Raw genomic sequence first — 15,233 nt, forward strand, 5'->3', positions numbered from 1 at the left:
GCGAGTTGGCATCTGCTGACACCTGCATCCATGCAGCATTGGTCTCAGTGGGAGGCCTCTTCCTCCCTGACCTAGGGAAGAGGACCTCCCTGTGGGCCCTAATCCCATCCAATAATGCCTGCAGTGAAGCCTCGTCGAATTTGAAGGCAGCTCGGGGTCTGGCACTGGTCAAAGCTGCTGCAGGCTCCTCTGCCATCCTGTATGGTTCATTTGGAAGCCTTCAGAGGATGCAGTGCTTGCTATGGACCTTGAAAGCACCACGAATGATGACATCATACTGTGGGGCTTTCTGACTGGAATTGGACAATTAGCAAGGCTTCCCACATGCTGGGAATTAATTGGCCACTTGAAGGAAAATTGCGTGAAGCTGGTTGACACTTTTTTGTGTGTGTCAGAAACTCCACATTCAGGGAAATCCGACCATTTCCCACACAAGCCGAAAATCTACCCCGATGGCTTTGGCCGCACGTTGGTGGAGGACAGGTGCTGCGCCAGCTCTTCTGGCGCCATCCAACCTGCTCCTCCGCCATCGAGCAGGTTCCCGACTCTAGTCACCTTGCCAGGCACAGCCCTGCCCTTTGCCAGCCACTCAAACCCGCGGTCATGGAGGTGCGGATTCCTGAGCAGCGGCTCCAGAAGGACAGCCACCACTCCTGACCGGGGGGGGGGAACTCCGTCTGCAGGCGACCTTGTTCCAGACCCATAGCAGTTCCTGGTAGAAGGCAAGCAGCTCCCACGGCTAAACCCCCCAGTTTTACAAACGGGAGCTGCGTGTTATACAGATTGGTGTGGAGTTGGCCTAGGTCTGTTTTGTCACCCTTTTTAAATAAGGGCGCCACATCAACCTGCTTCTATTCTGCTGTTACCGCCCCAGTGTCCACTGACTCCCTGATAACCACAGCCTGTGTATCGCTAATCCCAACACTCTGCAATGCGCAGCCTCCCTCTTCAAGGTTTCATCACAGCCAGTTTACGAGGTGGGAGTGGCCCATTCACAACTGACCAGCAACGGCCAGAAGAAGAAGTTGAAGTTGCACTCGGTGGGCGAAACAAGCGAACAGGAAAATGGCTGGTGTCAATAAATGCATCAAGTACTCCATGTTCTTCTTTAACTTTTTATTTTGGGTGAGCGTTTTATTCTTGTTGCTGTCTGGTCAGTTTCCGCGCTGTAAAAAGTTACTTTTTTAATTAAGGTTGTGAGTAAAACTAATTTAGTTCAAATTATCACACATGAAACTCTAGCTTTTAAATGAAGTGGATTCAACTATGTTTTATTTAATCTCCGGTCCTAGTGCTTGATTTACTGTCAGACCGTGATCCACATTCAGCCCCTTGTTTAGGATTGTCGCTCTTCACCAGTTGAGGTGTTGACCAAATACAGGGACCTCTGCATTCTTTATTTCTCGTTTAATAATTCGTCTACACAATATCGCTCGTTTTGTAGAAATAATATCTTCTCAACGGCATTATTTAAAAAAGAAATAAAGATTGGGAGAGACTCACTCACTTCCTGTGATCACACCCAGGTTTGACTTGTCGATAACATCGGTCCAGGTACAGAGTAATTGAATTGTGGAAAGTGAGCTTATTGTTTCCCGGCACTAAGTGCTCGTGAAAATCACGTGGATTTTGCTAATTGTTCCACGGAAAGACATTAGGCTGCGGTCCGTTTAATGTGAATGTATTTTAAAGTCTCCGTTTCAAGATGAAAAGTATAGCCCAGGTTACAGGGTGGTGAGGCAAGGTGAATATTTATGTTAAGTAAACAGGCACTCCTGCACTTGTAAACTTCATTTGATTCCTCCCCTTTCAGACAGTTGGGTATTCATTTTTTTCTAGATAACCTTTCATCTAAGGGTGCAGTTTTTACTACATGTACTACTAGCCTCAGACTGGTTGCTTTCCAGTAAGCATTGCTTGGATTGATTGACATTCTACAGTGCCTTCGCCAATTAGTTGCAGTGAAAGCTAGTGCTGGTTTCCTGGATGTGCGTCCACTCACCAAAGTCCATGCACACAACTTACATAGTAAAATATGGTATAAAGTGGAGTGAATAATAGTAATCTTCCTCATCAAAAGCATTGGACTCTGGAGAAGATGCCTCTCCCGTGATGGGATCTGTTTAGGTGCCACCTGGCATCGTGATTTGATGCATCCCTCTGCCACTGTGCGGGTCGGAGTTATTCTCCATCTTGCATGTAACAGTAGAGGTGTGAGAGGACCCACCGGATGGGAGAGGAGAGGAGGGGAGGGGTGTACTCCTCTGGATAGAATGTGCAGGGGAGCCAGTTCACTAATCTGACTTCATCCTTCTACTTTCACTTTTTGGATCAAGGTAAAATGAAAGCCATTAAACGTTGATGCAAAAGTAATAGTATAATGGCAGCTTAAACTAAACTAAAGCATGAATATGCATTTCTGGTTTTAACCCTCTTACTTCGCCTTGAACGTTCACTTTTTTCCCCATTGATTTTTAAAATTCATTTCTGGGATGTGGGCGTCGCTGGCAAGACTAGCATTTATTGCCCATCCCTAATTGCCCTTGAGAAGGTGGTGGTGAGCCGTCGCCTTGAACCGCTGCAGTCCTTGTGGTGAAGTTACTCCAGCAGTGCTGTTAGGGAGGGAGTTCAGGATTTTGACCCAGCGACGATGAAGGATCAGTGATCTATTTCCAAGTCAGGATGGTGTGTGACTTGGAGGGGAACTTGGAGGTGATGGTGTTCCCATGCACCTGCTGCCCTTCTCCTTCTAGGTGGTAGAGGTCGTGGGTTTGGGAGGTGTTGCCGAAGATAGCACTTCCCAAACCCACTGTTGCATCTGTGTGCTATTTAATGGTTTCATTTTTTTTTGCATTTTATAAATCATATTTTAATTGAATTCTACAATCACTGCATTATTAGTATAATAATATGGAATTTAGGCTACACCATACTAGAAATAAGTACACTTTTGCAGTATATATAGATGTATTTGAACAGGCAATTCACAATCTTAGTCCCAAACGTATGTAATTCATAACATAAGAAATAGGAGCAGGAGTAGGCCATTTGGTCCTTCGAGCCTGCTCTGCCATTCAATAAGATCATAACATAAGAACATAAGAAGTAGGAGCAGGAGTAGGCCATATGGCCCCTCGGGCCTGCTCCGCCATTCAGTAGGATCATGGCTGATCCGAACCTAGTCTCGCGTCCACTTCCCTGCCCGCTCCCCGTAACCCCTAATTCCCTAGGAAACTGTCTATCTCCGTTTTAAATTTATTTAATGTCATAGAAACATAGAAGATAGGAGCAGGAGTAGGCCATTCGGCCCTTCGAGCCTGCTCCGCCATTCAATGAGATCATGGCTGATCATCCAAATTCAGTACCCTGTCCCTGCCTTCTCCCCATATCCTTTGATCCCTTTAGCCTCAAGAAACATATCCAACTCTTTCTTGAATATATCTTCCACAGCTCTCTGAGGTAGCAAATTCCATAGATTTACTACCCTCTGAGTGAAGAAGTTTCTCCTCATCTCAGTTTTGAAAGGGCAGCCCCTTATTCTAAGATTATGCCCCCTAGTTCTAGTCTCACCCATCAGTGGAAACATCCTCCCCGCATCCACCCGATCAAGCCCCCTCACAATCTTATATGTTTCGATAAGATCGCCTCTCATTCTTCTGAATTCCAATGAGTAGAGGCCCAACCTACTCAACCTTTCCTCATAAGTCAACCCCCTCATCTCCGGAATCAACCGAGTGGACCTTCTCTGAACTGCCTCGAGAGCAAGTATATCTTTTCTTAAATATGGAAACCAAAACTGTATGCAGTATTCCAGGTGTGGCCTCGCCAGTACCCTGTATAACTGAAGCAAGACTTCCCTGCTTTTATACTCCATCCCCCTTGCAATAAAAGCCAAGATTCCATTGGCCTTCCTGATCACCTGCTGTACCTGCATACTAACCTTCTGTGTTTCATGCACCAGGACCCCCAGATCCCTTTGTACTGTAGCACTTTGCAGTTTCTCTCCATTTAGATAATAACTTGCTCTTTGATTTTTTCTGCCAAAGTGCATAACCTCACACTTTCCAACATTATATTCCATCTGCCAAATTTCTGCCCACTCACTTAGCCTGTCTATGTCCTTTTGCAGGTTTTTTATGTCCTCCTCACTGCTTTCCCTCCCATCTTTGTATCGTCGGCAAACTTGGATACGTTGCACTCGGTCCCTTCCTCCAAATCATTAATATAGATTGTAAAGAGTTGGGGTCCCAGCACTGACCCCTGCGGAACACCACTAGTTACTGATTGCCAACCCGAGAATGAACCATTTATCCCAACTCTCTCTTTTCTGTTAGATAGCCAATCTTCCACCCATGCCAGTATATTACCCCCAATCCTGTGATTTTTTTATCTTGTGCAGTAATCTTTTGTGTGGCACCTTGTCAAATGCCTTTTGGAAGTTCAAATGCCTTTTGGAAGTCCAAATACACCACATCCACTGGCTCCCCTTTATCCACCCTGTTTGTTACGTCCTCAAAGAATTCGAGCAAATTTGTCAAACATGACTTCCCCTTCGTAAAACCATGCTGACTCTGTCCGATTAAATTATGCTTATCCAAATGTCCTGTTACTGCTTCCTTAATAATGGACTCCAACATTTTACCAACCACAGATGTTAGGCTAACTGGTCTATAGTTTCCAGCCTTTTGTCTGCCTCCCTTTTTAAATAAGGGCGTTACATTAGCAGTTTTCCAATCTGCTGGGACCTTTCCTGAATCCAGGGAGTTTTGGAAAATTACCACCAATGCATCCGCAATCCCTACCACTACTTCTCTCAAGACCCTAGGATGTAAGCCATCAGGTCCAGGGGATTTATCTGCCTTAAGTCCCATTATCTTACCGAGTACCATCTCCTTAGTGATTTTAATCGTGTTTAGCTCCCCCCCCCCCCCCCCCATTGCCCCCTGTTTGTCCAGTGTTGGGATATTTTTAGTGTCCTCTACTGTAAAGACTGATACAAAATATTTGTTCAGCGTTTTTGCCATCTCCATGTTCCCCACTACTAATTTCCTGGTCTCGTCCTCTAAGGGACCAACATTCACTTTAGCCACCCTTTTTCTTTTTATCTAACTGTAGAAACTCTTGCTATCTGTTGTTATATTTTTTGCTAGTTTACTTTCATAATCTATCTTCCCTTTCTTAATTAATCTTTTAGTTATTCTTTGCTGGCTTTTAAATGCTTCCCAATCTTCTATCCTCCCACTAGATTTGGCTACTTTATATGCCCTTGTTTTCAGTCGGATACTATCCTTTATTACTTTCCTTAGCCACGGATGGCTGTCTTTTCTTTTACTCCCCTTTTTCCTCACTGGAATATATTTATCTTGAAAGTTGTGAAATATCTCCTTGAATGTACACCACTGCTCATGTACCGTCTTACACCTTAATCTATTTTCCCAGTCCACTTTAGTCAACTCTGCTCTCATACCTTCATAGTCTCCTTTATTTAAGCTTAGTACGCTGGTTTGAGATCCAACTCTCTCACCCTCCAACTGAATTTGGAATTCAACCATGTTATGGTCACTCATTCCAAGGGGATCCTTTACTAGGACAGTTTTTATTAATCCTGTCTCATTACATAGGACCAGATCTAAGATTGCCTGCCCCCTGGTTGGTTCAGTAACATACTGCTCAAGGAACCCGTCCCTAATGCACTCTATGAACTCTTCCCAAGGCTGCCCTGCCCAATTTGATTTGTCCAGTCAATATGAAAGTTAAAATCTCCCATGATTATAGCTGTTCCCTTATTACAAGCCCCAACTATTTCCTGATTTATACTCCGACCAATAGAGTTGCAACTGTTAGGAGGTCTATAGACTACGCCCACTAGTGACTTTTTCCCCTTATTATTCCTTATCTCCACCCAAACTGTTTCACTATCCTGATCCTTTGACCCAATATCATTTCTGACTATTGCAGTGATTCCATCCTTTATTAACATAGCCACCCCACCTCCCTTTCCTTCCTGTCTGTCCTTCCTAATAGTCAAATACCCCTGTATGTTTAGTTCCCAGTCATGGTCACCTTGCAGCCATGTTTCTGTAATGGCCACCAGATCATACCCATGTGTAGTTATTTGTACCGTCAACTCGTCTATTTTGTTACGAATGCTGCGTGCATTCAGATAAAGAACTTTTAAATATGTTTTGTGACAATTTATTCCTGCTTTTACCCCCTTTACTATTTTACCTTTATCTTTATATATTCTGTCCCTTCCTGACACACTCTGGTTTTTAATTCCCCCACTGCTACCTTGCTCTATTGCCTTCTCCGCTGATATTTTATTTTTCGCTCTCTTGAAACCTCCCCCCCACTAATTAGTTTAAAGCCCTCTCTACAGCCCTAGTTATTCGATTCGCCAGGATTCTAGTCCCAGCACTGGCCAAGTGAAGTCCGTCCCAACGGAACAGCTCTCTCCTGTCCCAGTACTGGTGCCAGTGTCCCAAGAAGCAAAACCCATTTCTCCCACACCAGTCTTTGAGCCACGCATTTAACTCTCTGATTTTATTTACCCTAGCCAAATTTGCTCGTGGCTCAGGTAGTGATCCAGAGATTATTACCCTTGTGGTTCTGCTTTTTAATTTGGCCCCTAGCTGTTCATACTCCCTCAGCAGAACCTCTTTCCTTGTCCTATCTATGTCGTTGGTACCAACATGGACCACGACAACTGGATCCTCCCACTCCAAGTTTCTCTCCAGCCCAGAGGAGATGTCCTTAACCCTGGCAACACAGCCTTCGGGACTCTCACTCTCGGCTGCAAAGAACCTTATCATAATCACACCCTAATGATACTATCCCCTACCACTACAACATTTCTTTTTACTCCCCCCCCACTTCAATGGCCCCTCGTTCCACGGTGCTCACCCTTCCTGCAGTCCCCGTTCCCGTCCTCACAGGGAGTAAGAGCCTCAAACCTGTTGGACAAGAGCAAGGGCTGCGGCTCCTCCAACACTACCTCCTGGATCCCCGTACCTGCCTCACTCATAATCACACCCTCCTGTCCCCGACCACAGACTACATCTGAATTAGTTAATCTGATTGGTGTGACTACTTCCTGGAACACAGAGTCATAGAAACATAGAAGATAGGAGCAGGAGTAGGCCATTTGGTCCTTCGAGCAAGCTCCGCCATTCAATGAGATCATGGCTGATCATCCAATTTCAGTACCCTGTCCCTGCCTTCTCCCCATATCCCTTGATCACTTTAGCTTCAAGAAATATATCCAACTCTTTCTTGAATATATTTAATGAACTGGCCTCCACCGCCCTCTGTGGCAGAGAATTCCACAGGTTCACCACTCTCTGGGTGAAGAAATTCCTCCTCATTTCAGTTCTAAATGGCTTACCCTTTATCCTTAGACTATCACCCCTGGTTCTGGACTCCCCGGCCATCAGAAACATCCTTCCTGCATCTAGTCTCTCCAGACCTGACAGAATTTTATAGGTTTCGATGAGATCCCCTCTCAATCTTCTAAACTCCAGTGAGTATAAGCCCAATCGACACAATCTCTCCTCATACGTCATTCCTGCCATCCCAGGTATCAGCCTGGTGAATCTTCGCTGCACCAGGTCCAGGTAACTCTCCCCCTCCCTGATGTGTCGCAGTGTTTGAAGCTCGGACTCCAGCTCATCAACACGGAGCCGGAGTTCCTCGAGCAGCCAGCACTTACTGCAAATGTGATCATTGTGAACATCAATGGTGTCCACCAGCTCCCTCATATTGCAGCAGTAACACATCACCTGCTCTCCCATTCTATGTAATTAATTAAATTTATTATTATTTTTAAATACCCTCTGCCCTGATTCTAGATGATGAATATCACACCTCTATTTAATTGAACTTACCAACTTATAAAGGTTTAAAAGGGAAGGAAAAGTACTCACCAACCAGCCAATCACCTACCAGCTTGGCTGTGATGTCACTCTTGAATTCTGACCTCCTCTTGGAATGTTGCTTGTGGAGCCTGTTTAGGCTGCCTCGCCTCGCTGCTCCGACTCGACTCAACACCCGCTGCTGCTCCCGGCTGCCTCGACTGGGCCTCGCCTCGCTGCTCCGCCTCCGCGATGTCTGCTAATCCTGAGACCAAACTCTCTGCTACTCGCACTCCTCATCTCGGTCCTAAATGGTCAACCCCTTTATTCTGAGACTGTGAACCCTGGTTCTAGACACCCCAGCCAGGGGAAACATCTTCCTTGCATCTACCCTGTCGAGCCCTGTAAGAATTTTGTATGTTTCAGTGAGATCACCTCTCATTCTTCTAAACCCTAGAGAATATAGGCCTAGTCTACTCAATCTCTCCTCATAGGACAATCCCCTCATCCCAGGAATCAGTCTGGTGAACCTTCGTTGCACTCCCTCTATGGCAAGTATATCCTTCCTTAGGTAAGGAGACCAAAATTGTATACACTATTCCAGGTGTGGTCATAGAAACATAGAAGATAGGAGCAGGAGCAGGAGTAGGCCATTCGGCCCCTCGAGCCTGCTCCGCCATTCAATGCGATCATGGCTGATCATCCAAGTTCAGTACCCGGTCCCTGCTTTCTCCCCATACCCCTTGATCCCTTTAGCCTTAAGAAATATATCCAACTCCTTCTTGAATATATTTAATGAATTGGCCTCTACTGCCTTCTGTGGTAGAGAATTCCACAGGTTCGCCACTCTCTGGGTGAAGAAATTCCTCCTCATTTCTGTCCTAAAAGGCCTACCCCTTATCCTTAGACTGTGACCCCTGGTTCTGGATTCCCTGACCATAGGGAACATCCTCCCTGCATCTAGTCTGTCCAGTCCTGCCAGAATTTTATAAGTTTCAATGAGATCCCCTCTCATTCTTCTAAACTCCAGCGAGTACAAGCCCAATCGACCCAATCTCTCCTCATACGTCATTCCTGCCATCCCAGGTATCAGCCTGGTGAATCTTCTCTGAACTCCTTCCATGGCAAGAATATCCTTCCTCCGATAAGGCGACCAAAACTGCACACAATATTCCAGATGTCGTCTTACCAAGGCCCTGTACAACTGCAACAAGACATCCTTGTTCCTGTACTCAAACCCTCTCGCTATGAAGGCCAACATACCATTTGCCTTCTTAGCCGCCTGCTGCACCTGCATGCTTACCTTCAGCGACTGGTGCACAAGGACACCCAGGTCTCGTTGCACTTCCCCTTCTCCCAATCTATTGCCATTCAGATAATAATCTGCCTTCCTGTTTTTGACACCAAAGTGGATAACCTCGCATTTATCCACGTTATATTGCATCTGCCATGCTTCTGCCCAATCACCCAACCTGTCTAAATCTTCCTGTAGTTTCTCAGCATCCCCCTCACAGCACACACGCCCACCCAGCTTTGTGTCGTCTGCAAATTTGGAGATATTACATCTAGTTCCCTTGTCTAGATCATTAATATATATTGTGAATAGCTGGGGTCGAAGGACCGATCCCTGCGGTACCCCACTAGTCACTGCCTGCCACTCTGAAAAAGACCCGTTTATTCCAACTCTTTGCTTTCTATCTGCCAACCAGTTCTCTATCCAAGTCAATACCTTGCCCCCAATCCCATGTGCCTTAACTTTACACGCTAATCTCTTATGCGGGACCTTATCAAAAGCCTTCTGAAAGTCCAAATACACCACATCCACTGGTTCTCCCTTATCTATTTTACTAGTTACATCCTCAAAAAATTCCAGTAGATTAGTCAAGCACAATTTACTTTTTGTAAATCCATATTGACTTTGTCTGATCCTGTCACTGTTTTCCAAGTGCTCTGCTATTACATCTTTTATAATGGACTCTAGCATTTTCCCCACTACCGCTGTCAGGCTTACCAGTCTGTAATTCCCCGTTTTCTCCCTACCACCTTTTTTGAATAGTGGGGTAACATTAGCTACCCTCCAATCCATGGGTACTGTTCCAGATTCCATCGAATGTTGGAAGATGATCAGTAATGCATCTACTATTTCTTGGGCCACTTCCTTAAGTACCCTAGGATGTAGATTATCAGGCCCTGGGGATTTATCGGCCTTCAATCCCATCAATTTCCCCAACACCATTTCCCTACAAATACTGATTTCTTTCAGTTCCTCCCTTTCATCAGACCCTATGTTCCCCGACATCTCTGGGAGGTTATTTGTGTCCTCCTTTGTGAAGACAGAACCAAAATATGTATTTAATTGGTCTGCCATTTCTTTGTTCCCCATTATAAATTCCCCTGATTCTGACTGCAAGGGACCTATGCTTGACTTCACCAATCTTTTTCTCTTCACGTAACTATAAAAGCTTTTACAGTCAGTTTTTATGTTCCCTGCAAGCTTACTGGTCTCACCAGTACCCTTTATAATTGCAGTAAGACATCTTTACTCGAATACTCAAATCCTCTTGTAATAAAGGCCAACCTACCATTTGCTTTCCTAATCGCTTGCTGTACCTGCATGTTAACTTTCAGTGATTCGTGTACAAGGACACCCAGGTCCCTCTGAACACCAGCATTTCCTAATCTCCATTTAAAATATACTCTGCTTTTCTAACTTCACATTTCTCCACATTATATTCCATTTGCCATGTTCTTGCCCACTCACTTAGCCTGTCTATATCCCCTTGAAGTCTCTCTCACAATGTGGAGATGCTGGTGTTGGACTGGGGTGGACAAATGTAAGAAGTCACACAACACCAGGTTATAGTCCAACAGCTTTATTTGAAATCACAAGCTTTCGGAGCGCTGCTCCTTCGTCAGGTGAAGGAGCAGTGCTCCGAAAGCTTGTGATTTCAAATAAAGCTGTTGGACTATAACCTGGTGTTGTGACTTCTTGCATCTCTCTCACAACTTACATTCCCACCTAACTTTGTATCAGCAACAAACTTGGGTATGTTACATTTTGTCCCCTCATCTAAATCATTGATATAGATTGTGAATAGCTGAGGCCCAAGCACTGATCCTTGCGGTACCCCACTAGTTACAGCCTGCCTACCCGAAAATGACCCATTTATTCCTACTCTCTGTTTTCTGTCCATTAACCAATCCTCAATCCATGCTAGTATATTACCCCCAATCCCATGAGCCCTAATTTTGTTTAATAACCTCTTGTGTGGCACCTTATCGAATGCCTTCTGAAAGTCCAAATACACCACATCCACTGGTTCCCCCTTATCTATTCTGCTAGTTACAACCTCAAAAAACTCAACACGATTTCCCTTTCATAAATCCGTGTTGACTCTGCCCAATCCTATTATTATTTTCTAAGTGCCCTGTTACCACGTCCTTATATGTGCAGGACCAGCGGGCAGCTGCGCAGCTTAGAGAGAACATTGCTTGGGCCATTTTACTACGTTAAAGGCGCTATACGAATGCAAGGTATTATCAGATCTCTCAGAAATGCCTCAAAGTGCTTCATATACAATTATTTTGATGTGCAGTCATGTTATGTAGGCAAAAAACACACAGCGAACAATGAATTTAATGGCCAGTTAACATTCATTTGTTGATATTGGGGTGACGCAAGAATATTATCCAGGGCAACTCTTTGAATTGAGTCATGGGATCTTTAACGTTCAATTGAACAAGCAGATAAGGCCTTGGTTTAACATCTTACCCAATATATACCTTTTATATGTAGATTAAAGTCCCCCATGATTCAATTATTACCCTTGTTACATGCACCTCTAATTTCCTGATTTATACTCTGCCCTACATAACTGCTGTTTGCGGGCCTGTAAACAACTCCCACTAATGTTTTCTGCCCCTTGCTTTTTCTTCGCTCCACCCAAACTGATTCTACTTCTTGATTTTTCAGAGCTAAGATCCTTTCTGTCTACTGTCTTTATCCCATTCTTTATTATCAGGGCTACCCCTCCTCCATTTCCATTTTGCCTATCTCTTCTAAAAGTTAAGTATCCTGGAATATTTATTTCCCAACCATGGCCACTTTGCAACCATGTCTCTGTTCTGGCTATTAGATCAAATCTGTTAATTTCTATCTGTGCTATTAATTCATCTATTTTGTTGCAAATGCTTCGTGCATTCAGATATAGTGCCTTTAGCTTTGACTTATTTCTATTTTTTCCTGATATCACCTTAGTCATTGATGCCTTATTACCTTTGTTACTCTCTTGCTCCATTCCTGACCCCCACTGCCTATTTTTACCCAAAACTCTACTCTGCTGTAGACCCTTGGCATTTCTCTCGCTGCTTTTAAATTTACACTTTCCTGAAGCCCTCTCCTCCTCTCCCCCCCCCATCCCTCTGCCCCTCCCTCCTCCCCTCCCCCTTCCTCCCCTCCCAAGGTGCTTCACAGCAGCGTTATCAAACAAAATTTGACACTGAGCCGCATAAGTGGAGATTGGGGCAGAAAATAGGTATGTTTTAAGGAGCGCCTTAAAGGAGGAAAGAGAGGCGGAGAGGTTTAGGAAGGGAATTCCAGATTGTAGGGCTGGAGGAGATCTGAGATAGGGAGGGGCGAGGCCATGGAGGGATTTGAAAACAAAAATGAGAATTTTAAAATCGCGGAGTTAACTTAACCGGGAGCCAGTGTAGGTCAGCGAGCACGGGTGCTGGGTGAACCGAGTTTTGGATGACCTCAAGTTTAGTTATCTCATGAAAAGGACCAACTTAATGATTAAAGTGTCCATTCCAGACTTGATTAGATCACTCCAATAATTTCCTGACTGGCCTCCCATCCTATACCCTTCAGATCTATACTTCAGATCATTCAAAACTCTGCTACCCGTATCCTATTCTGCAGTGAGCCATTCTTGCCCATTAGTTGTTCCCACTCACCTACGTTGGCTCCAGGTCCCACAATACCTCAAATTTAAAATTATTATTCTTGTGTTATATCCTTCCATGGCCTCACCTCTTCCTATCTCTGTATTATCCTCCAACCCTCTGCTAAACTCTCCCTTCCTTTGATCTTGGCCTCTTGTGCATCCTCCATATCTTTGCCTCACCATTCGTAGCTGTGGCTTCAGCCGTGTAGGTTCCACTCTCTGGAATTCCCTTAATAAACACCTCTGCTTCTCGACCTCCCTCTCCTCCTTTAAGATCCTGCTTAAAACCTACCTCACGCCAACACGTTTAGTCACCCTTCCTAATATATCCTTCTTTGACTTGGCATATTTTTTCCCCACACGTGTTTGCGAAGCACCTTGGGACATCTTTCTATGTTCGATTGCTATTTCAATGGAAGCTCTTGTAGCCATTTTGGAGAGCTATTAAAATACCGACTACCAACAGACACTGTGGTATTGCAGTGTGCTGGAGGCAGCACTATTCCACAAAAGTATTGGGGCATTGGTTTGATTTTCCCTACACTGTTGAGGACCTGACTGAAATGATACTGGTGTGGGAAAATGCCAGAGAAAGGGGAGAATCGTGTTTGAACTGTACCTGAACATTCGCCTGAGTCTGGTTCAAAGCAGGATTAGTCGAAGCCTGGGAGTTTACATTTTACCTTGTATGTGAGAAAGACTTGTACAATCAAAGGTTCTTTTAAGGTACCCACACACTCAATCTTGTGTGTGTCTCTTTTATAGTGTTTAGATGGCTATGTTTCTTTTGATTGATGTTTTCTTGCTATTCATGAAAACGTTAGGAAAAGTTTTACTGACTTTGAGAATTAAAAGTGAAGAGTGTTAAAGATGATGCAGAGAGAGAATCCAGTATTCCACTCTGCTCATGACACCCTTATTCTATTCCCATAGATTTGCCAATAGGCTGCTGCAGTTGGCCACAACACCCTAGGCCGGGAGGGGAAAAAATAACCAGGGTTCCTGTTCCTGACCATATTACTCCATCCAAAGAATGCATGTTTATAGACATTGAAGAGGTCGGGATCATGCTGATTTCCCACCGCCGCCACCACCACCAGCACAATTTGGAAAGAGGACTTGACCTAGCCTAACTGGATCCTGCCCCAATTTATGCCACCTCGGGTCTCCAGCTGCCCTAAATCTGTCTCAAATTTCATGGCTTTTCAGGATCAGACAGGCTAGGAGAATGGGCAGATCAATGGCAAATGCAATTTGGTACAGAAAAATATGAGAATACATTTTTGGAACAAGACCAAAGAATGGAAATGCACCTTAAATGGTATTTTTTTTTCAATTCAGTGGAGGAACAAAGGTGGACAGGTTTTATTAAAAGAAATAGAAGGTAAATGGAATTTGGGGTTTATATTGCAAACTTGCATTTATATAGCACCTTTCACAACCTCACATGTCTCAAAGTGCTTTACAGCCAATTAAGTACTTTTGAAGTGTAGTCACTGTTGTAATGTAATAAATGTGAAGATTGGAAAAAAAACTTTTACACAGTTGTTGAACTGTGGAAGGCATTGCCACAAGTGTTTGATGCTAAATTGATTACAGTATTCAAAAATGAACAGGGGCCTAAATTCAACACCGGCAATGAGGGCCAAACGGCTTCCTGCTGTGCTACAATGTCCTATGTTTCGGGAAACACCTTGCACAAATGGACAGAGCATGCACTCCACCCATTTGAACCTGAAAATTGTAAACCGGATCCTACAACTGGCATAGTTAAGCAATCTCCTGCTAGAAACAGGTGAGCATATTGCATCAAGGGAGCCTTGAGCACCAATGGAGTGTCCCCACCCTGATTTATAACTCCCTGTTTTTCAAGTGCAGTTAGGATAATTGCTTTACAAGTTTGTTATGCATAATGTCGCGAGTTCAGTTACTCAGAATCACAGAAACCCCACAGTGCAGATAGAGGCCATTTTGGCCCATCGAGCCTGCACCGACACATATCCCACCCGATCCCCGTAACCCCACCTATTACTAAGGGTCAATTTATCATAGCCAATCAACCTAACCCACACATCTTTGGACTGTGGGAGGAAACCGGAGCACCCGGAGAAAACCCACGCAAACACGGGGAGAATGTGCAAACTCCACACAGACAGTCGCCCGAGGCCGGATTCGAACCCGGGTCTCTGGCGCTGTGAGGCAACAGTGCTAACCACTATGCCACCGTGCTGCCCTGCTAGCTTTCTTTGCACAACATCAATTCCTAAACAGAAAGTTAAATAGTTTTAATGCACATTTATTTGAAATACTAAATGCAGTTTTCAAAACCTAATACCATCATAATATAAAATTAATTTTGATGGCAAATAGCTTTTCCATAGACCTCTTATCTAATCTCTCCAGTGGTTGGGTGTGTGTACTATGTACAGCATTGATT

General features: G+C 44.4%; 1 protein-coding gene across 2 annotated transcripts in view; it reads left to right on the plus strand.

The window, feature by feature from the left end:
• Positions 1 to 841: 841 nt before the first annotated feature.
• Positions 842 to 15,233, plus strand: part of LOC147106331 (tetraspanin-8-like) — a 32,220-nt gene continuing 17,828 nt past the window's right edge. Inside the window, exon 1 of one of the 2 annotated variants that reach the window (XM_086009335.1) lies at positions 842 to 1,125. In XM_086009335.1, coding sequence (XP_085865461.1) covers positions 1,066 to 1,125 — 60 coding nt within the window. In that variant the 5' untranslated portion in view covers positions 842 to 1,065. The remainder of the gene's footprint in view (positions 1,126 to 15,233) is intronic. The other variant, XM_086009334.1, reaches the window with a different exon arrangement.

The sequence above is a fragment of the Somniosus microcephalus genome, chromosome 16 (assembly GCF_052327205.1).
Source record: "Somniosus microcephalus isolate GS21.2 chromosome 16, FLI_Smic_1.0, whole genome shotgun sequence".
Taxonomy (NCBI): Eukaryota; Metazoa; Chordata; class Chondrichthyes; order Squaliformes; family Somniosidae; genus Somniosus; species Somniosus microcephalus.